The sequence below is a fragment of the Ranitomeya variabilis genome, chromosome 4 (assembly GCF_051348905.1).
Source record: "Ranitomeya variabilis isolate aRanVar5 chromosome 4, aRanVar5.hap1, whole genome shotgun sequence".
In the NCBI taxonomy this organism is placed as follows: domain Eukaryota; kingdom Metazoa; phylum Chordata; class Amphibia; order Anura; family Dendrobatidae; genus Ranitomeya; species Ranitomeya variabilis.
In genome coordinates this window covers 526,345,035-526,369,176 of record NC_135235.1, presented here as the reverse complement: position 1 = coordinate 526,369,176, position 24,142 = coordinate 526,345,035, and the positions used below count along the sequence as shown (strand labels likewise).

The following is a 24,142-nucleotide window of genomic DNA, read 5'->3' as shown; positions in this document are numbered from 1 at the left end:
ACTCCTAGAAGCGGAGCCGAAAGCAGACGCGCTCCGGAGGTGGGATTTTCACCTGCAGCCTAGTGCCAGCAAATGTCAGGGACTAAATTTCCGGCGCCTGCCCGAGGATATGGGGGCGGGCCCACTGGAAGCAGACACGCTCCGGAGGCGGGATTTCCACCCGAGGCCTAATGCCGGCCAAAGCCGGTGACTAAATTTCGAGAATTCCGAGAATACGGGGGCGGCGCTGCTGGAGGAAGCCGAATTTCCGACGCGAGGCCGCCGGAAGACTAGACCCAGACCTGCCAGACGATACAGGGGAAGAGATGTGCGCATGGGAGCAACAGGAAGAGCGCTGCAGCAGGAGCCCTCCCAGCCCCCTACTCCTGCAATGGATCTGCCAGCTTCAGGTTAGAGGGGGAGCTGCGTAAAGGATGGTGCAGGCACCCTAGCTCGAAGGAGAAAAGCAAACAGTGCCTCCAAATCAGTTTATTGGATGTCTGGTATTGCAGCTTGGCCCTATTCACATCAAGGAGGCAGAACTGCCTACACTTGACCTCTACAATTATTATTTTATTTTATTTTTTTTAAATCCTGGACTATCCTTTTGACCAGCCTACCTTTTCCACATTCATTTCTGCCTTTTCCTCAGGCGTTCTGTTTTTTTTTTTGCAAGCATACCTACCTACCAGTGTGTGGCTCCTAATCCTGTATTGGCGGCATTCAAATGTAGTTTTTAAAAGTGACTGCACACTGACCCATAGAGTTAAAAAGCTGTGTGCATGTTCGGTCCTGTTAGGACGTGCTTTTAGCCTATTATACGTTAGTGCAGATCAAAGACTAACCAATGAAATCAGACATACAGCATGTAAATAGGGATTTTTGGTTCTTACCGTAAAAACTTTCTTGGAGCCTTCATTGGGGGACACAGGTAACCATGGGTGTATGCTGCTGTCGCTAGGAGGCTGACACTATGCAAATAAAGAAAAGTAACTCCTCCCCGGCAGTATACATCCTGCGACAGGCACCTCAGTTGGTGCAAAAGCAGTAGTAGGAGCAAGTATAAACAAACTCAACCTATGTACCAACCCAAAACAACGGCATGTTGGCCAACACGGTACAACATAAAGGGAGGGTGCTGTGTCACCCAATGAAAGCTCCAAGAAAGATTTTACGGAAAGAACCAAAAATCCCTCTTTCTTTTTCGCTTCATTGGGGGGACACAGGTAACCATGGGACGTTCAAAAGCAGTCCCAAGGGAGGGGATAATATGCAGAGAAATGGAGACCCAGGTCGGCCGGTCAGAAACCGCCGCCTGCAGAATCTTCCTACCCAGGCCTGCATCCGCAGAAGACTGAGTGTGCACCTTGTAGAACTTTACGAAGGTGTGAATGGAAGACCACGTCGCGGCCTTGCAAACCTGCGAGGCCGAAGCTTGGTGGCGAACTGCCCAGGAAGCTCCCACAGCCCGGGTAGAGTGAGCCCTCACCCCCGGAGGAGGCTCTTTGTCATGGACATGATATGCCTCCAGAACCGCCAAAAAGATCCAACGAGCAATTGTGGATTTGGAGGCCGAGAGCCCCTTCCGACGACCTTCCAAGATGACAAACAGAGGATCAGACTGGTGAAAAGAAGCAGTTCTGGAAAGATAGATTCGGATCGCCTGACCAAATCCAGCTTGTGAAGAGATTTCTCCAAAGGGTGAACTGGGGAAGGGCACAAGGAAGGAAGGACGATGTCCTCATTGATGTGAAAAGCCAAAACTACCTTTGGTAGAAAGGAAGGAACCGGCCACAGGACCACTTTATCCTGGTGTAGAATCAGGAAGGGAGAACGGCAGGACAATGCCGCCAGCTCGGAAACTCTCCTAATTGAGGTGATGGTGACCAAGAAGGCCACTTTCCAAGAAAGAGAAAGGGAAATGTCCTGAATAGGTTCAAAGGGCACACACACTGGAAGGCGCCGAGTACGAGGTTGAGATTCCAAGGCTCAACCGGAGGATGGTAAGGAGGCGCTATATGGGCGACACCTTGAAGGAAGGTCCTCACCTGGGGAAGGGAGGCCAGGTCTCTTTGAAAGAGGATGGACAAAGCGGAAACCTGACCCTTCAAGGTACTTAGGGAGAGGCCTGAATCGAGACCCGTTTGGAGGAAACCAAGCACTGAAGGAAGGGAAAAGACCATAGGGAACAAACTGTTGTCATCGCACCAGCGGAAAAAGGCCTTCCAGCATCTATGGTAGATACGCGAAGATGCCGGTTTCCTAGCTTTTATCATGGTTTGTATGACACTGTGTGAAAAGCCTGCGTCATTCAGGACCACGGCCTCAACGGCCATACCATTAAATTCAGAGACCGAGAATTCGGGTGGAAGAGAGGCCCTCGCAATAGAAGATCCGGACAGTCTGGGAGTCTCCAGGGATCGTCCGATAGCATGTTCACTAGCTCCGCATACCAGGCCCTCTGAGGCCAATCTGGAGCTACTAAGAGAACGGGAACCCCCTCTGACTATCTTTTTTACGATCCGTGGAATCAAGGGAAGAGGCGGAAACAGATAAGGCATCTGAAATTGGGCCCACGAGATCACGAGGGCGTCGCAGCCGACAGCCATCGGATCCCGAGACCTGGAGACGTACTGGGGAACCTTGTGGTTTGTTTGGGAGGCCATTAAGTCGACATCCGGAACGCCCCACCTTTGACAGATTTGGTCAAAAACGGAGGGAGAAGAGCCCACTCGCCCGACATGAGCCCCTGGCAGCTGAGTAAGTCGGCTTCCCAATTGTCCACCCCTGGGATGTGGACGGCCGATATGGAGGGAACATGGTTCTCCGCCCACCGTAGAATCTTTGCCACCTCCCTCATGACCTGCTTGCTGCGAGTCCCTCCCTGATGGTTAATGTAAGCCACGGCTGTGGCGTCCGACTGAATGCGGACCAGTTTTCCCGTGAGGAGGGAGTGCCAGTGGAGAAGGGCAAGGAAGATTTCCCTGATCTCCAAGAGATTGATTGGGAGACGCATCTCTTGAACATTCCCGTGGCCGTGAGATGGAGAAAGATGGCACCCCAACCCTGGAGACTGGCACCAGTGGTGATGACTTGCCAGCGGAGGGGGAGAAATGACCTCCCTCGAAGAATGGAGGTAGACAGCGTCCACCAAATGAGATTGCCTCACATTGAGAGGGAGACGAACTGGACGGTCTAAAGAAGGGCTCCTGTCCCAAGCGGACTGAAGGGCCAGCTGGAGAGGGCGAGAGTGAAATTGAGCATAAGGTACTGCTTCCATGGAAGCTACCATCTTTCCTAGAACCCTCATGCCGAGCCGTAGAGGTAGAGGGGCAGAGCACTTCAGAGCCCTGATGCCCTGCCGAAGGGACATGAACTTCTCCTTTGGGAGGAAGACCTTGGCTTGAATAGTGTCGAATTCCATGCCCAGAAATTCTAGCCGTTGGGTTGGAATCAAGGAGGACTTCTGCTTGTTGATTATCCAACCTAGATGGACTAGCGTGTCCAGAGCTATCTGGAGACTCTGGGCGCAGTCCCGGCGAGACGGACCCTTGACCAGTAGGTCGAGATAGGGGATTATAAGAATCCCCTTCGATCGAAGAATGGCCATGACCGCCGCCATTACCTTCGTTAAGACCCTGGGGGGCGGACGCCAGGCTGAATGGGAGAGCTGTGAATTGATGTTGCTCTTGGATCGCAAAACGAAGGAACCTCTGATGCTGTATACAAACAGGAAAGTGTAGGTACGCATCCTGGATGTCCACAGAACAGAGAAATTCTCCCGCTTCCATGGATGCGATCACCGAGCGCAGAGACTCCATCTTGAAGTGCCAAATCCGGAGGTGACGGTTCAGCTGCTTGAGGTCTAAAATTGGGCGGAGAGAGCCGTCTTTCTTTGGAACTACGAACAGATTCAAGTTAAAAACCAAAAACCGCTCGTGGTAAGGAACTGGGACGATTACCCGAGGCGAGGAGTGAAGCAACGGCCTGGAGAAGCCCTGGGACATGGGAGGGCCGTTTGGGTGGACGAGAGGACGAAACGTCTTCCTGGGGGCGAAGAAAATTCTATTTTGTAGCCCGAAGTGACGATCTCCCTGACCCAGGCGTCGTCGACCACCGATAACCAGGCCTCTGTGAACAGAAGAAGTCTGCCTCCCACCCTGGAAGGATTTCCAGGTGGGGGTGACCCGTCATTTTGAAGAAAATCTATGGCCGTGAGAGCCGGAGGGCTTAGAGGAGCGGCTTTTAGCTCTCCAGTGAGGGGTAGGCCTGAAGACAGGTTTCTTACAATCCCCTTGGGTGGTAGACTGGTCCTGTTGAGAGGCACCACCAGAGGTGAATGACCGAAAGGACTGGGGTCCCTTCCTATTGAAGGGACGCCGAGGCTTAGATTGAGGTAGAGAAGTACTCCTACCACCAGTGGCGTCAGAGATCATTTTGTCCAGCTGTGTGCCAAAGAGCCTGGAGCCCTGGAAAGGCAGACTAGTGAGGGATTTTTTAGAAGCGGGGTCTGCGTTCCACGCCTTCAGCCAAAGAATTTGGCGAATGGCAATGATGTTGCTGTTAGCCCTTGCGGAGCAAGCGGCCGCATCCAGATAGGCATTTTAGAGATATTTTCCTGCGTGGGCAATCTGATCCGCTAAATCCGCTAGCTCCTCTGCAGGAGCCGAAGCTACAATGCCTCTACGCAGGATCTTAGCCCAGGCCGAAACAGCTTTCGCCACCCAAGAAGAGGCAAAATTAGGACAGAGAGAAGCGCCAGAAGCTTCAAATGCTGATTTGGTTAAAGTCTCAATTTGCCTGTCCGTGGGATGGACAACACAGTCTGCGAGGATAGTCTAGACACAGCCGGATCTACTGTAGGTGATTCAGACCATTTGTTGACAAGGTCTGAATCAAAAGGGTATAAAGTGTCCAGACGCTTCCTTCCCGGAAAGCGCTTACCTGGATGTTCCCAGTGTCTAGAAGTAGTGTTCTCAAACTCTTTGTGGTTGGGAAAAACTCTAGAGGGACGTTTCATCCGTTTGAATGAAATGGAGATGTCCCGAGAGGTTGCCTCTTCCTCCTTAAGCTCAAGTGTTTGAATAATAGCCGAAATAAGGCTATCTACCATATCCTGCGTCCCGGAGGGCTGATCTGCATCAGAGTCAGACTCCGACTGAGAAGCTAAATCTGACCCGACGTCCTCCTGCGAGGAGGGGGAACGGGTAGGGAGGGGTATTCCGGCTGAAGCAGTGTGATCCGATGAACTTGATGAGGATCTAGATAGAGTCCTCTTCCTGGATCTTTTCTCAAATCTGCCCGTGATGGTCTTGGTCAGGTGCGAACGAATCGCCGTGAGAGGCGTTAGTGGCACTGGTGGCAGTAGTTAAAAGCGGAATACGTTCCAGCACCTGGGACACTTTAGTCAAGTCAGACACTGACTGAGACATAGCAACAGCCCACTCAGGGGGAGAGTGAGTGCACTCATCCCGAGTATTAGGGACTTCCTGAGGTACGGACATGGTGGGTGGACTGCAGGACGGACAGAAAGGGGACGGCTGGCCTGAAGCCCACTTTTTCTTACAGCTGGCACAAGCGTAGTGAATTACCGTGGGGATATAGCCGGGGCCCCTGCAGGGTTGGGCAAAGGTAGAGAGTGAATGATACCTGAAGCAGGTTGCCAGCAGGCGATGCTGCTTAGGGGAGTACAGGCCGGGGGCGAACAGTAAAGCTTACCAGATACCAGGTGCAGCGGCAGTGCAGGAACCTGTGTCCCCCGCTTAGAAGAGGTCCTCTTGGTCACGCGACGCGATGGAGATATCCCACCAGAGAAGCGCGGTGCTGTAAACAGGCGCGCGAATAGAGCGCGCCGGAAAAAAGGGGGCGTGGCCGGCCGCAAGTGAAACCGACTGCCTGATGGGTTGTTGCAGAGAGGAGGCGTGGCCCGCCCGAACGCGACCAATGCCAGCGCTGGGCTCTGGAGGAGGCGTGCCCAGCGCTGAAGAGAGATGGACTGGGAAAGCCGAGGAGGCTTACAGGAACTAAGTCTGCCGAGGAGAGAGGCAGAGAAAAGCGCGCGCTGCGATTAACAGGCGCGAAATTTGAATAACTAGCGTCCGAAGGGTAAAAGGTACTGGTGGTGAGTGCTGCAGAAGGGGGAATGCTGCGGCTGGCTGGCGGGGGCAGAGAGGAAAGGAAATCTTGTACCTGAATGAAGAGCCGTCCCTGTAGCCGAGGATCACGTCAGGAGCCCTTGGAGGGTACGCAGGGGTCCTGGAAGAGGGGGATCCTCCTTCCCACGCCACTCCATGGCGCAGAAGACTGCGTCAACCCCTTAAAAAGGGGGGATGTCACCAATGTCTTCCTCTCAGCCCACTCCGAAGAAAGGGATGAGGAGGGGAAACGGGGAAGGACTGGCCACCGAAAAGGTCACCCTGAACACCCATAGGGGTGACAGAGGACGAAGTCCTGCCCAGCGGGTCCGAGAGGGTGCGATGTGGGTGATACCACATTGCTCTCTCGGCCGCATAATATAGGGATAGTGTCAGCCTCCTAGCGACAGCAGCATACACCCATGGTTAACTGTGTCCCCCAATGAAGCGAAAAAGAAACAAGTGTTAATGTAGCCTTAGGCCTCCGACTATTCACTGCACTACATCTGTCCTGTTTCCGTGGTGCTCTCCTTTAGGTGGACACGAAATCATGGTCTACCTTATGCAAGTTCACGCCATTCCCCCCCCCCCCCCCCCCAAAAAAAAAAAAAAAAAAAAGAAAAACTTTTGGGGGGGCAATGGCTAGACTGTCAGTCACTGAATCTGAATTAGGCCTAAGGGTGCTTTTCACCCGTTTGTTGGTCTTGCCTCCGAACCCCCAGCAAAACGAGATTCTAGCATATGTGCCGACTGGGCCATAGACTGTAATGGTGCCAACAGAGTGAATGTGTGCTCTGCTGTGCATCATTTTCAGGAGTGTACACTTACTGGACGCAGACACCCAGAAGCAGTTAGAGAGCCATAATAGCTGTTATGGCTTTGCTTAGAGCAGAATTCATGGATATTTGGAGTATTTCCCATAAAATCCTTTTCTTGCCCAGTTTATTGGGGAATACGCTACTCTGTCCCGCAATAGTTCTGCCATGATTCTTTTTATACATTTTTTGCAAAAAGTGTATAGCCTTCGATTACTTTTGTGACATTGGTCATGAGTTAATATTAAAGTCAGTCTAAAGCCGCAGTCATAATGCAATTTATTTTATTTAGCCACAGCCAGTTTTATCAAGAGTTGTGAAAAGATTAAAAAAAACCCTTGCCTTATTTTCTCATGATTTACAAGACAATTTTCATAGGCCAGATTTAAAAGGAACGTGATAGCAGGATTGACACCGATTAACTGCTGTGTTTGTCTTAACGTTGATCTCCTTTTGGTTTCAAAAGTGAGGATTGATATATAGTGTGAACTTTTTGCCCAAACTTTCTCTGCATATTCTAATGGACCAGTTCTGCAGTCTCCCGCTAGTAAGCCCACTGACACATAACTGATCTCAAATCTGCCTTACACTCTCGTACCTGAATTCTAAATCCCACAGATGCTCGTGAACACCCCGCTACTGACGTACCAGAGGCTTGAGGTCCACTGCACATGCCCAAAGTAGCGTGGGCACGAGCATCTGCATGATTTAGAAGTCGGGTATTAGAGTGTAAGGGCAGATCTGATAGTAACACACTGAGGCATACCTGGAGACGCGGAAAGAAAGGTCAGCATGTGGTGTATGGACTAGTCCTATTACTTAAAATATGTGGAGAAGGTATTTTGCAAAAAGGTGTTAACTACGATCTAGTGTGAACTTTGCCCAAACCATGTGTTTTCTCAAATCACCAATAACTAATTACGGTTCATGGCTGCATTTATTTTTTAAGTGTCAATTCTGCCCTCAGGTTTCATTTAAAGCATCAACATGATACATGCCCCCCAATAATAAATCAAAGAATGAACAGGCGTGAGTACATTTTTTTTTTTTTTTTTAATTTAAAAAAGTAACATTGATCATCACTGAGTCTCCAGTCAGAAAAAGTTAATCCATCCGTGCCTTCAGTGTCTGGGTAGTAATTTTATCCTTTTCTCTGAAATGAAAAGTGTTTACAGTGTTACTGCTGGGTCCAACCTCATGCAGATCACAAGAACAGTCTCGGCAAAACACAAAGCCCCCGATGACAGCTGCCGCTGACCAATTAATCTAGTTTACCATCTGCCACTTCTTTCCTGAGCAGCCACGATTAGTTACTCTACAAATTATTTAATGCAGAGAATTACAAGCTGCTTAGCGGGAAATCAACCTCCGTTTACTGTTAGTAATCCGGACATGTGAACTCCTCGTGAAACCACAAAATTACTTCTTACACATGTAAGATTAGCTTGGACGATAGGTCGCTGCGGACACAGTCTTCAGTGTAGGATGGCAGCACCTGCATAGCTTGTGTGTCAATCAGGTAGCTGGGTGGAGATGGAAGTTTAAATGTTTCAAATCGATTGGACAGCCATTTTGGTGTGGTTTTAGAAAGTATACCAGTCTCCTCAGGTTTAAGAGGCTGTGTTGTTTTTTTTAAGACATCTGTCACATTGTTTTTCGCTATTAGAACTGGCCTTAGTGTATTACTAGTGCTGCAATGTGCATCACTGACACATTGATTTCAAGCACACTGGAGCATGCAGTATTGATTCCCAAAAGAAAACAAAAAAAATAAAATTAAAAAAAAAATCACTTTGTTTAAGTTATATTCTACCTGTCTTTATGTCAAAGAGGTGGGCTTCTTCTGTTTTCAGTCATGGTCTCATCATCTTATCCAAGCCCACGCAATTTGATCATCATGAGAATCTTCTCTGTCACCATGAGCTTGTGCAGTGACTAGTAACCCGGGGGAGGTGTACATCCCCAGCTTCATTTACTGTGTTTGCACGCTCCCGAGCAGCGGAGACAGTGTCAGTGCGGAGGGGAGACAGCGCGTACCGCATTTGCACCAATTAGGCTTCTTTCACACTTCCGTCTTCCAAATCTGCACAGGATCCGTCAAGAAGTTGAAAAGACGGATCCTGTGCAGATTGTGAAAAACGTGTGCACTGGGCCCGTCTTTCTGACGGACCCGTCGAGGCTATGTGCACCGTCTTCGCAGCAGTTTTCCACTGCGAAAATGCATACACAACACAAACCAGGTTTAAAAAAAAAATAAATAAATAAATAAATAAATCGCAGTATTCTCACCTACCAGCGTCCCCGCGCAGCGAAGCTCCCGGCAGCTAGCGTTCCTAGTAATACATAGCGAAATCTCGCGAGAAGTTGCAATGTATTACTAGGAATGGTAGCTGCCGGGAGCATCGGTGACGCTGCGCGTGAACGCCAGTAGGTGAGAATATTGCGATTTTTTATTTTTTTAAATTATTTTTAACATTATATCTTGTTACTATTGATGCTGCATCAGCAGAATCAATAGTAAAAAGAGAAAGAGAGCGAGTGAGAATTTCCCTCACGGGAAATTCTTCCACACATGCTCAGTTTGAAAAGATGGGACCCGTCGCTGGATTCCTGCTTTTCACAGTCAGCGACGCGCAGAAAAAACGTTACTCTGAACATTTTCTCTGCCCGACGGACCGTTTTTTTTTTACGCAGGATCCAGTGCACGATGGATGAAACGGATGGCCATCTGTCACAATCCGTCGCTAATACAAGTCTGAGAAAATGTAGGATCCTGCATTCTCAAAAATCGACGGATTGTGAAGGGAGCTGAAAGACGGAAGTGTGAAAGAGGCCTTACACTCACGACGTCACTAAGTCAGTGGCTCGCAGCAGCTCCGGAGCACGCGCATACAGTAAATGAAGCTGGGGACGTACTCTCAGCTTCAGTGTGAATACCCGGGGAGCTGCTCATCACTGCACAAGCGCGGGATTACAGAGAAGACTCCTGTGACATCAGGGCAGTACTGCAGATCAATTAAAGTGTGTGAACGTGACAAACCAATGGAAGCCCAGGTAGAATACAGCTTATAGAAAGTGATTTTTATGGAATGAACACTGCACCATTTTGCTTTGCACGTTGCATCACTAACAACATACTGGGATCAGTTTAATAGCAAAAAAACTAGGTGACAGGTTCCTTTTCAGATTACCCAAAAGGTGTACTCACATGATGTGCACAACAACACCCATTCCTGAAATTGCATCTCTGTCCACAGCATTCAGCATGGCCTGGGAAATGGTTTCAAATAAGTCTTCAGGTTCCTTTATAGGGAGAGAAAAAAAAAAGTTACACTTTGGAGCATGAGGAGTGGGATACTTTCTTTCTCTTTGACCAAGAGGCATAACTTTAATTTGTTTCTTTTTCTGCCAGATGAGTTGGTAGCTGTGAATGATTGACACCATAAAGGCTATGTGCACATATCCTGCAGTTATTTCCGTTTTAGGATTATGAAAGTGGAAATAAAATAGTGTGAAGTTATGTAATCTTTTATAATTTGATGGGATAGATATATAAATAACATAACGGTGGGAGCGTCACTCTGTTCGAAGCCTTTATAGACTGCGCAAGCGCGACGCACCTGCGCAGTCTGGACCAGAGTGACGCTTCCGAACTTACTTATCCCCCCTAATATACCGGCCATGGGGGCTCTGTGCTCTGCAGCTCCAGTCAGGGTAGATGCAGAGCCCAGCGGAGCTCCAGGACCTTCAATGATGTCAACAGCATGTGACCAGTGACGCGAGTGGGCGGAGTCAGCCCTCACAGTGCTGGCTGCAGGGGTGCTGTATCTATTATAGCCAGCGCCGCACTCAGGCAGTAAGTACAGCCAGACTCAGACAGCACAGCCACACTCAGACAGCACAGCCACACTCACACAGCACAGCCACACTCGGGCAGTAGAGCCGGAGAGAGAAAGATGGCAGCAACATATGGTAGAATGGAAACAGGAACCGGCAGAATGGGTGCAGCACATTACAACAGAATGGGGGCACAGGATGGGAGCAGCACATGACAGAATGGGGGAGCAAGATGGGAGCAGCACATACCAGGATGGAGACCATATACCAATATAAATGCTCGCCACCCGGGCATAGAACGGGTTCAATAGTATATATATATATATATTTTTATCTATCCCCTAGGGAAACTGATCCAATTTTGTTTTCTTTAACCCCTTTACCCCCAGGGGTGGTTTGCATGTTAATGACCGGGCCAATTTTTACAATTCTGACCACTGTCCCTTTATGAGGTTATAACTCTGGAACGTTTCAACAGATCCCAGTGATTCGGACATGGTTTTCTCGTGACATATTGTACTTCATGATAGTGGTAAAATTTCTTTGATATTACTTAGAATTGACAGTCCTCAGTGGTTACACGGTACCAAGATATTTATCTTTCCTATTTGATATTACCTGCATTTATTTGTGAAAAAAGCGGAAATTTGGCGACACTTGAAAACTTCGCAATTTTCCAACTTTGAATTTTTATGCCCTTAATTCAGAGAGATATGTCACACAAAATACTTAATAAGTAACATTTACCACATGTCTACTTTACATCAGCACAATTTTGGAACCATTTTTTTTTTTGTTAGGGAGTTAAGGGTTAAAAGTTGACCAGCAATTTCTCATTTTTACACCACCATTTTTTTTAATTTTTTCTTTAAGGGACCACATCACATTTGAAGTCACTTTGAGGGGTCTATATGATAGAAAATACCTAAGTGTGACACCATTCTAAAAACTGCACATCTCATGGTGCTCAAAACCACATTCAAGAAGTGTATTAACCCTTCAGGTATTTCACAGGAATTTTTGGAATGTTTAAAAAAAAAAAAAAAAATTATATATATATATTAATAATAATAATAATATGAACATTAAACTTTTTTTTTTTTTTTTTCCACAAAAAATTTACTTTAGCTCCAATTTGTTTTATTTTACCCAAGGTAACAGGAGAAATTGGACCCCAAAAGTTGTTGTGCAATTTGTTCTGAGTACGCCGATGCCCCATATGTGGGGGTAAACCACTGTTTGGGCGCATGGCAGAGCTCGGAAGGGAAGGAGTGCGGTTTGACTTTTCAATGCAAAATTGTCTGGAACTGAGATGGGATGCCATATTGCGTTTGGAGAGCCCCTGATGTGCCTAAACATTGAAACCCCCCACAAGTGACACCATTTTGGAAAGTATACCCCCTAAGGAACTTATCTAGATGTGTTTTGACAGCTTTGAACCCCCAAGTGTTTCACTACAGTTTATAACGCAGAGCCGTGAAAATAAAAATCTTTTTTTTTTTTTCTCTCCACAAAAACTATATTTTAACCCCCAGTTTTGTATTTTCCCAAGGGTAACAGGAGAAATTGGACCCCAAAAGTTGTTGTCCAATTTGTCGTGAGTACGCTAATACCCCATATGTGGGGGGGAGCCACCATTTGGGCGCATGGCAGAGCTCGGAAGGGAAGGAGCGCTGTTTGGAATGCAGACTTAGATGGAATGGTCTGCAGGCGTTACATTGCGTTTGCAGAGCCCCTGATGTACCTAAACAGTGGAAACCCCCCACAAGTGACCCCATATTGGAAACTAGACCCCCCAAGGAACTTATCTAGATGTGTTGTGAGAACTTTGAACCCCCAAGTGTTTCACTACAGTTTATAACGCAGAGCCGTGAAAATAAAAAAATCATTTTTTCCCCCCCCACAAAAATGATTCTTTAGCCCCACAAATTTTTATTTTCCCAAGGGTAACCAGAGAAATTGGACCCCAAAAGTTGTTGTCCAATTTGTGCTGAGTACGCTGATACCCCATATGTTGGGGTAAACCCCTGTTTTGGCGCAAGGGAGAGCTCGGAAGGGAAGTAGCACTGTTTTACTTTTTCAACGCAGAATTGGTTGGAATTGAGATCGGACGCCATGTCGCGTTTGGAGAGCCCCTGATGTGCTTAAACAGTGGAAACCCCCCAATTCTAACCGAAACCCTAACCCACACACACCCCTAACCCTAAACCCAACCCTAACATGCCCAACCCTAATCCCAACCACACCCCTAACCCCAACACACCCAACCCCTAACCACACCCCTAACCCTGACACACCCCTAACCCTAATCCCAACCGTAAATTTAATCCAAACCCTAACTGTAGCCCCAACCGCTCCTGGCACATAGTGCCGGATGTCAGCTGTAATAGTCAGCTAACACCCGGCGGCGATCCCCCCCGTGAGCGCGGCCGATCGCCTAGGACGTACTATTCCGCCCATGGGAAGTAGGGCCCACCCCACATGGACGGTATAGTACGTCTAATGGCAGAAAGGGGTTAAACATTGAAGTGTATGGGAAACAGATCATAAAAGCTTTACTATAAAAATTTACTTAAAGACAGAAAAAAAAAAAAAAATTTGAAAACTGGTGAAATAGTACAAAACAAAACACAGCAATTCCAGCATTGCTTAGAACGGTGGTGACATACAAGTCTGAAAGGGAACTGCTGCCTTTTTTGCCATAGAAATGAATAAACTCATTCCAGGAAATTCATTCTCTTCTAGTATCCAAGTAAATGGAAAGATCTCCTATATGTCACTTGTTGAAGGGGTTAAAGGGAACCTTTCAGCTAATTCATACTGCCAAAACTATGGGCTGCACGAAAAAGTCTGGCTGTTATTGCATCATTTGAGAGGAAACATACTTTCAAAAGTCAGCCAGTGACTACTCATCTAGGATGACTAGCCTAAGGCTACAGTCACACTATCAATATGTGGTCAGTATTTTACATCAGTATTTGTAAGCCAAAACCAGGTGAGGAACAAACAGAGGAAAAGTATAACAGAAACATGTGCACTAGTGATGAGCGAACATGGATAACATGTTATCCGAGCACACTCATGTTAACAGAGTGTCTTTGGAGTGCTCAAATATTATGTTTGAGTAGCTATGACGGCATGTCTCAGGCCTTTCCGACATTGGCTGATTGTTAGGCCATCCCTGCATGTGTTACAGCTGTTGAACAGTCGCGAGACATGCAGCCGCGGCAACTCAAACATAATATTCGAACACGCCGAAGACACTTAGCACACGAGCGTGCTCTTAGCACACGAGCGTGCTCCCTCATAACTAATGTGCACCACTTCTGTATTATCCCCCACTGCTGGTTTGGGCTTACAAGTACTGAGGTGAAATACTGACCAAATACTGAGTGATATCACTCCCTGAGGAAGCAATATACGTGAAACGTGCGTTGGAGTGCGGGGTCGAGGCACGGTACCTTTGACATGAACTCTGGTAAGGAATATGAGATGCACTTTGCGTTTGATCTTATATGACACTATTAAATCTTTCAAGATGTGCATTTGTACAATATATTAATTAAATTTTGGCAGGACCTGGCAGGTATCTGCTATATGTACTTCATACTATATATTATGCACCTTGTTTAGTTGCACTATTTATAAGGAATCACATTAATCTATATATGGGGATAAATTGATTTTATTGTATGTGCCCCTTATTCCTTTTCCTTACCGTTGTTCAGTGTCATTTCTACGGACTGACCAGGGCATGGATATATTTATTACTATATTTATTATCATATTTGTCCTGACATTTATGCTTCTGGTCTTTTCTCCTTTTTACAGTACCAGCCTCCCCCCTTTTTGTTTTGTTTTGTGTTTAGTTTTGTTTAGTGTCTCATTACAATAAAATATTTTGATTTTATATATTTGCGTTTAGTAAATTTCTTTCAAGTAGTTTTCTTTGGTTATAAGGTTGTGTTTATACTTGAAATTTATATTGATATTTGGGTAAATTTTTCTCCTTGGTTTTGGTTAAACCATACTCACCAGGTCTGGTTCCCAGAGAGACTCGCACATGCCGTACATCTGCTCTGAACATGTACCGCTCACTACAAAGTCTTCAGTCACCATGGGACATCCAATAAGGTCCAGTGAGCAGATAAATGGCTCAAAGGTTTTGGGGTCCAGTCCTGCGATAACTGGTTCAACATAGTAAGGGCCAAACCTAACAAGAACAAATATGTACATTATTTAACCTTCTATGCCCAAATAAAAATAGGTCATTTAATATGGTGGGATAGAACCACCCCTTTAATAATGTTAAAGTGTACCTGTCATTTGACTGGATAAGGGGAAAAAAGGTGTAATGCTTTAAAGCATGTTACCTGTGTGCTATTTTTCCCCTTTGTTTGTTTTTTTTTTTTTATGCCTCCCCAGCTGGTTGATCCACTTACGACTTGACGTTGCATATAGTAACAGACACTAGACCCGGGGAGGGTGAGAAAGGAATAAATTATTTTAAAACAAACTGTAGCCGGAGGAAAGAGGTTTTCTGAAACCGGAGAACAGACTTAAAAATGTGGTGGAAGGCGCATTATTCAGTTGTAGAGTATTTGCTAAAATAAAAACACAGATCAAAACCCTCAATAGATTTTCCCCCATGACAAATATGGGTAAGCCAAGATAAATTCCCATCAGCTCACCTTCTCTCGTACAACAAGTTAGACACCATGCTCATGAAAGTTTTAGGTTTAATCTGACGCCCCTCTTTTAACTCGTATAAATTCAGTCTGAACTTCAGGCGCTGGGATCTGGAAAATGAACACAAGAGATGTTAATACATAATGAATACTAGAAGTAAAAAATGGGAACCTCAAGGTCCTCGTGTTTAAAGAATAAGATTGTGGCACTGCTGAAAGGCCGATGTACTCACTACAAAGAAAAAAGGCTCATATTGTACATATCGATTCTGTATCTAAATTTGGTTGGCATGTGAGGGCCTTAGCCCGAAAGTCACCATATACATTAGATGAAAGTCGTCTGATCCCACAGATCATCAGATGTGTATGAGGACCTCGCCAACGGATCACGTCAAGGGGGAGAAAGATCGGCATACTGGAATTTCAATGTCCGATCCTTTTGTTTTCTCCTCTCTCCCCATTGTAAACACAAGAACATATGTATAGGGGATTTGGGAGAGAGCTGTCTGTCAAACGAAGGCCGAGCGCTCATACACGGTCAGTTGTACACTAACACAGTAATGACAGAGCATAATTGTCTGGGTAACAGGGTGGTTTGTGAGTGTAAGGGTACCGTTACACAAAACGATTTACCAACGATCACGACCAGCGATACGACCTGGCCGTGATCGTTGGTAAGTCGTTGTGTGGTCGCTGGGGAGCTGTCACACAGACAGCTCTCCAGCGACCAACGATGCCGAAGTCCCCGGGTAACCAGGGTAAACATCAGGTTACTAAGCGCAGGGCCGCGCTTAGTAACCCGATGTTTACCCTGGTTACCATCGTAAATGTAAAAAAAACCAAACCGTACATACATTCCGGTGTCCGTCAGGTCCCTCGCCGTCTGCTTCCCGCACTGACTGAGTGCCGGCCGTAAAGTGAAAGCAGAGCACAGCGGTGACGTCACCGCTGTGCTCTGCTTTTACTTTACGGCCGGCAGTCAGTCAGTCAGTGCGGGAAGCAGACGGCAACGGACCTGACGGACACCGGAATGTATGTACGGTTTTTTTTTTTTTTTTACATTTACGATGGTAACCAGGGTAAACATCGGGTTACTAAGCGCGGCCCTGCGCTTAGTAACCTGATGTTTACCCTGGTTACAAGCGAACGCATCGCTGGATCGGTGTCACACACACCGATCCAGCAATGACAGCGGGTGATCCAGCGACGAAATAAAGTTCCAAAAGATCTGCTACGACGTACGATTCTCAGCAGGGTCCCTGATCGCTGCTGCGTGTCAGACACAGCGATATCGTATGGATATCGCTGGAACGTCACGGATCGTGCCGTTGTAGCGACAAAAGTGCCACTGTGAGACGGTACCCTAACTGGATGGCATTTAAGTAGTTAAACAACAGGGATCACCACTGTTGGAAGCATATGATTGGTTCTTGGTTCCATAACATACCGGTACCTGCTAGGGTGTTGTGGGCTCAGCTCCTGACCTGGAAATAACCTATGCAATGTTAAATCTCCTAATCACAACAGCCACTCGGCATTCAGAAAGAGATGTAAATACCAGTGTGAGCAGTGTCTTCTTATCTCAGCACCTCTGGTATCTCTCTCCAGTATTAGATCAGTTAGGCAGGGCACACAGCAGTGTGAGCATCGTCTTCTTATCTCAGCACCTCTGGTATCTCCAGTATTAGATCAGTTAGGCAGGGCACACAGCAGTGTGAGCAGCGTCTCCTTATCTCAGCACCTCTGGTATCTCCAGTATTAGATCAGTTAGGCAGGGCACACAGCAGTGTGAGCGGTGTCTCCTTATCTCAGCACCTCAGATGTCTCCAGTATTAGATCAGTTAGGCAGGGCACACAGCAGTGTGAGCAGTGTCTCCTTATCTCAGCACCTCTGGTATCTCCAGTATTAGATCAGTTAGGCAGGGCACACAGCAGTGTGAGCGTCGTCTTCTTATCTCAGCACCTCTGGTATCTCCAGTATTAGATCAGTAAAGGTACCTTCACACTAAACGATATCGCTAGCGATCCGTGACGTTGCAGCGTCCTGGCTAGCGATATCGATGAGTTTGACAGGCAGCAGCGATCAGGATCCTGCTGTGATATCGCTGGTCGTTGGTTAAAGTTCAGAACTTTATTTGGTCGTCAGATCGCCGTGTATCGTTGTGTTTGACAGCAAAAGCAACGATACCAGCGATGTTTTACAATGGTAACCAGGGTAAATATCGGGTTACTAAGCGCAGGGCCGCGCTTAGTAACCCGATGTTTACCCTGGTTACCAGTGTAAAATGTAAAAAAACAAACAGTACATACTCACCTTCGCATCCCCCGCCATCCGCTTCCTGCACTGACTGAGCGCCGGCCGTAAAGTGAAAGCACAGCACAGCGGTGACGTCACCGCTCTGCTGTTAGGGCCGGCGCTCAGTCAGTGCAGGAAGCGGACGCCGGGGGACGCGAAGGTGAGTATGTACTGTTTGTTTTTTTACATTTTACACTGGTAACCAGGGTAAACATCGGGTTACTAAGCGCGGCCCTGCGCTTAGCAACCCGATGTTTACCCTGGTTACCCGGGGACCTCGGCATCGTTGGTCGCTGGAGAGCTGTCTGTGTGACAGCTCTCCAGCGACCAAACAGCGACGCTGCAGCGATCGGCATCGTTGTCTGTATCGCTGCAGCGTCGCTTAGTGTGAAGGTACCTTTAGGCAGGGCACACAGCAGTGTGTTCTTATCTCAGCACCTCTGGTATCTCCAGTATTAGATCAGTTAGGCAGGGCACACAGCAGTGTGAGCGGTGTCTTCTTATCTCAGCACCTCTGGTATCTCCAGTATTAGATCACATATTCCTACATATCAAGGGAGGGGGTCAGAACTTCTTACTGCACATACTCACAGGCTCCAGTCATATTAACACTGTAGGACAAGCTTCTGGCAGTGTAACAGGACATAGGTCATTTTGGTTCTATATTAATTACCTCCCTAGACAAAATGAGTGTAAGTTGCTAAAGGCATTTTGAAATTGTTAATATGGACGGTTTCTTTTTTTTCTATTTCCGAGGAACCCATTTAGGCTGTATATTACCTGCTCTTGAAAGAGTGCAATATGATGGTTATTACTCGTGCAGAAAATGAGCAGCTGACAATAACCGTGATTCCCTATGAGCAACACCCTTCCCCATCAACCTATTCTTACACCTGCCAACTAAAAAAAAATAAAAATGGGGTCATTGGTTTTACCATGTCAGTCTATTCGCTGTGTCTAATACCGCAGCAGTGAAGAGAAAGGGGTTGAGCTGTAATACCTCACACAGCCTATAGACTACAGTGGCACTGTTTCTGGCTACCGCTGTAATATGCTGCAATGCTGTTGATTCCTGAGATGTGCTAGTTACAGTATAATAAATATTAATATCACAAAAGCAGAAGGCAAACCGTACACTGTCTGCACATCAGTGGCTAGTCCGGCTAATCCAATGTACAAGCGCTCTCCCATGGGGAAGATTTTCTGGAAGTCGGTTGTTACCATCTGGGCTTGCACTCCATAGCGTTTATCAGCAGCAATGGCCACGCAGTTCTTCCCTCTCATGGCCATGACGGCCCCGCCGTTATATGACATAATAGACTGCAGAAAAAAAACACAACGTCAAGAAAATCCATTGTTTAATAAAGCACAGGCAATGCATTCTGGGTGAGTTGATTGGTCTGAAGGAGGGGACTGTGAAGCCAGTGCTGATTGGCTGCAGAGGTAGGTCACGTGAGCCCCAGGAGAGCTAGTGCAGACACTGCTGGATCAGGCTGGCACTGGAGGTGGGAATAGGGGTTATTAACTTACTTAGGAATACATTGTGATTGACAAAAGGAGTTGTCCAAGTAGCGGGGAACCCCATTAAAGCACTCCAATCAAAAATGTAAAATTATCACCTGTGCAATACAAGGAAATCCTGAAAACATGACCTGTTTGCAGCCCTTGAGGAATGCAGTTTGAGACCTCTGGTGCACTTACAATTGCTCATTTTGCCTTTCTACCCAGCTAATTATTCTCCTTTCCATTAGATCTATGACATCACCTGATTAAAAAAAAAAAATGACTAGATGAATCCTTCTAAGCTCTATGCAGAAACCGGAGGTCAATTTTCCTTGTAGGAGTCATCCTCCTCTTTAACTCCTGATAGAGCAGCACCTCTCCTTCCACTGCCACAGACTTTACAGTCAGCAGAATTGTAGTTCTAGTGAGGAGTCAATTGTAAGCACACAGTGCTGTATAATATGATGAGTGCAATGTATTAAGATGACAACATTTTTGATTGGAGTGCTTCTTTAATGGGGATCCCCACTACTTGGACAACTCCTTTGTCAACCACAATGTATTCCTAAGTAAACTAATAACACCTATACCCACCTCCGGTGCCGGCCCGATCCAGCGGCATCTGCACTAGCTCTCCTGGGGCTCACATGACAATTTCTGCAGCCTGTCAGTACTGGCTTCACTGTCCCCTCCTTCAGACCAATCAACACACCCAGAATACGTAAGAGAGCAACCACAGCTCTACCTGCCTCCAGGTGTCTGATTTGTCCGATGGTGGGGAAAGTGAAGCCAGTGCTGATTGGCTGCAGGGTGAGCCCCAGGAGAGCCAGTGCAGGCACCGGAGCTGGATATACAGGTCCTTCTCAAAAAATTAGCATATAGTGTTAAATTTCATTATTTACCATAATGTAATGATTACAATTAAACTTTCATATATTATAGATTCATTATCCACCAACTGAAATTTGTCAGGTCTTTTATTGTTTTAATACTGATGATTTTGGCATACAACTCCTGATAACCCAAAAAACCTGTCTCAATAAATTAGCATATTTCACCCGTCCAATCAAATAAAAGTGTTTTTTAATAACAAACAAAAAAACCATCAAATAATAATGTTCAGTTATGCACTCAATACTTGGTCGGGAATCCTTTGGCAGAAATGACTGCTTCACTGCGGCGTGGCATGGAGGCAATCAGCCTGTGACACTGCTGAGATGTTATGGAGGCCCAGGATGCTTCAATAGCGGCCTTAAGCTCATCCAGAGTGTTGGGTCTTGCGTCTCTCAACTTTCTCTTCACAATATCCCACAGATTCTCTATGGGGTTCAGGTCAGGAGAGTTGGCAGGCCAATTGAGCACAGTAATACCATGGTCAGTAAACCATTTACCAGTGGTTTTGGCACTGTGAGCAGGTGCCAGGTAGTGCTGAAAAATGAAATCTTCATCTCCATAAAGCATTTCAGCCGATGGAAGCATGAAGTGCTCCAAAATCTCCTGATACCTAGCTGCATTGACCCTGCCCTTGATGAAACACAGTGGACCAACACCAGCAGCTGACATGGCACCCCACACCATCACTGACTGTGGGTACTTGACACTGGACTTCAGGCATTTTGGCATTTCCTTCTCCCCAGTCTTCCTCCAGACTCTGGCACCTTGATTTCCGAATGACATGCAAAATTTGCTTTCATCAGAAAAAAGTACTTGGGACCACTTAGCAACAGTCCAGTGCTGCTTCTCTGTAGCCCAGGTCAGGCGCTTCTGCCGCTGTTTATGGTTCAAAAGTGGCTTTACCTGGGGAATGCGGCACCTGTAGCCCATTTCCTGCACACACCAGACTCAGTCCACTGCTTCCTCAGGTTCCCCAAGGTCTGGAATCGGTCCTTCTCCACAATCTTCCTCAGGGTCCGGTCACCTCTTCTCGTTGTACAGCGTTTTCTGCCACATTGTTTCCTTCCAACAGACTTACCATTGAGGTGCCTTGATACAGCACTCTGGGAACAGCCTATTTGTTGAGAAAATTCTTTCTGGGTCTTACCCTCTTGCTTGAGGGTGTCAATGATGGCCTTCTTGACATCTGTCAGGTCGCTAGTCTTACCCATGATGGGGGTTTTGAGTAATGAACCAGGCAGGGAGTTTTTAAAAGCCTCAGGTATCTTTTGCATGTGTTTAGAGTTAATTAGTTGATTCAGAAGATTAGGGTAATAGGTCGTTTAGAGAACCTTTTCTTGATATGCTAATTTATTGAGACAGGTTTTTTGGGTTATCAGGAGTTGTAGGCCAAAATCATCAGTATTAAAACAATAAGAGACCTGACAAATTTCAGTTGGTGGATAATGAATCTATAATATATGAAAGTTTAATTGTAATCATTACATTATGGTAAATAATGAAATTTAACACTATATGCTAATTTTTTGAGAAGGACCTGTAGGTGTGATTATTTAACTGGGGGAAAACATTGTGATTGACAAGGGGTCGTGCAAGAAGTGGACAACCCCTTTAAGGCCCAGTTCACATCCACATGAAGACTCATCAGGAGCCAGCGTGGCAGGTTTCATCACACTCTATGGGAGGAGGCCTACAGCAGACAGTGTCACAGGCACCATTGCTGGTCATTGGACCATCTCTCACCGCTGATGTTCATTATGGGATGGATTCTGCTCTTGATGGTTTACATTTTTCTGCTCCTTTGACAACTCATATTAAAACACCTCTAAAAGGGGTTTCCTTTTTTTTTTTTTTAAAGGAATACATTATATACAAAAACACAAATAACAGATACCCATCACCCGTAGCGGCGCCGTTCCAGCGACAGCATGTGACATTGTTATGCCACGTGAGCCCTGCAGCCAATCACCAGGTGCTATTGCGGCACCGCGCTCACTTCTTCCGCTTGTCTGAGGTGACCGTGCCGCAATATAGAGACTGCTGATTGGCTGTAGGGCCCAGGTGCCATAACAATGTCATGTGACCCCGCTGCGTTAGGCGACATGTGCTTTTATTTCATAAGGTGGTCTACTTCATTTAACAACTAGCTGTACAGGAAGTGGACAACCCCTCGAAGTCACTGAATGGTGCAGTCATGGAACTGGGGGACATCCCATCACTATAGGGGGCAAATGATTCCTCAGTTAGCAGTGAGGCTGAAGAAATAAAGGGTCATGCGAGAAAGGCCGCCACTGTATCTCTGCCTCTCCACTGTATCTCTGCCTCTCCACTGTCACATAGTGAGCCTTGAAATGGCTGATAACAGAGAACAATGCAAACACCACTCCAGGAGTTCAGCTCTAGTAACAGTCCCACGTGACGTCTGCGCATCGCCGGCTCCACAGCTTCCAGTCTAATCACTACACGCTTTGCCTCTGCCCCCCGGTTCTCTTACCATTGTGACTCCGGTACGTTTTCCTCCCGTCTATGCAAAACCGAAAGCAGCACCCCGGTTCCTGCACTGCTGCGCGTAGAGACCCGCCCACTGAATGCTGATAGGCGGCTTCAGCGGTCAGACTGTGCGCTGATTCGTTTACAGTCCTGTCAGTCATCAATGATTGGTCGCGTTGCCTGAAAGGGGCGGGAATAAATAAAATAAGCGAAGTCATAGAGCGCCGTAATGCGCGCTGGGTACCTGGAGGAGCAGGAAGAACTGGTGCATTCTGGGACTCGGCAGATGTAGAGCGCCGGAAGTAGCAGCATGATGGGATGCTGGAGGACTGAGGACTGGTTGCTATAGCAATTGAACACGTCATGAAATAATAATCATGTAGGATCAGATATACAGATTCTTCTGTCTGTGAGACGACATGTTGGCTTGTTTGTATTTGGCAACACTCCCACTTTTGTAGGTTTGTAAACTATTGTTTACAGGGTACAGGGGTATAGAAAAACTGCACCCAAAGGGGTTTAGTTTAGGGTTTGGTCCTGGGTCTTCCTTGGAGACGGTCTTAAAGGCGTAGTTTCCATTCAACAAGTTAAATGGATAGTCTCAAGGTTGGGCTTTTTCCCCTAGTCCCTGATCACTGGGGGTCCGACTGCTTGGACCCCCACGGATCCTGAGAACCAGAATTTTGAAGAGCCTAGGGTTAATGGAGCAGAGGTCGATCATGAGCACTGCCATTTCATTCAATCTTTAAAGTCTCGATTCTCTGAATCGGCAGCGGTCCCCCAGCGATAGGAAAGTGATCCTGTAGATAGGGGATAACTTCCAGATTTGAGAATATCCCTTTAACTCTGTCATGTATGACCATCATTCAAGCAGGGATGTTACCCCTGAGGAAGCCACATGGCTGTGGCGAAACGCACAGGGTCTGTGACTCTCCCCTACAAGCCCACTTTGCAGGCATCTTATTATCTTGACACTCTACACATGTTGTCATAATTTGATCCCCTTTTTTTGAATTCCATGTGTTTGGCATTGTTATGGGCACCCAGACATATAGTTTAGCTTGGGCTGATGTAAGATTTCTTTACTAATCTAAAAAATACTCGGAGGACCCCCGAGCATGTTCGAGAAATCTCGACTAACAAGTATATTCGCTCATCACTAGACTATTTATTCCATCATTTATTATGTTTGATGCCTGTTATACATCTTTTCTTTTTCTTTCTGCATAATTATTGTTTATAGATGTTTGGCACGGCCTCTGTCCTAATTTCTATATCTTTGTAGAGTCGGTTCATCTTATTTATTAATTTTGTTACAGGTCTCACTACAGGTTATTATCTATCTTTCAATTTACCATTTATCGTATGTTTTCCAAGTACATTGACCAGTAGAGGGCGTTATTATTATGTTGTTGGTTCTCTGTCTTATTGTGGATGAATCTGGGCCCATTTGGACCATTACTTATCAACATTTCTACTTTTCTATTTTATCCGAATTCCACCACT

At 46.5% G+C, this 24,142-nt stretch overlaps 1 protein-coding gene across 1 annotated transcript; it reads right to left on the bottom strand.

Moving 5' to 3' along the window:
* Window positions 1-7,195: 7,195 nt before the first annotated feature.
* On the bottom strand, window positions 7,196-22,931 carry PSMB3 (proteasome 20S subunit beta 3). Its single transcript, XM_077252308.1, has 6 exons — window positions 22,641-22,931; window positions 18,885-19,069; window positions 15,457-15,564; window positions 14,801-14,978; window positions 10,137-10,231; window positions 7,196-8,081 (listed from the first exon to the last, which is right to left on the bottom strand). The coding sequence occupies exons 1-6, from the start codon at window positions 22,641-22,643 to the stop codon at window positions 8,033-8,035; spliced, it is 618 nt and encodes a 205-aa protein (XP_077108423.1). The 5' UTR covers window positions 22,644-22,931; the 3' UTR covers window positions 7,196-8,032.
* Window positions 22,932-24,142: the final 1,211 nt, after the last annotated feature.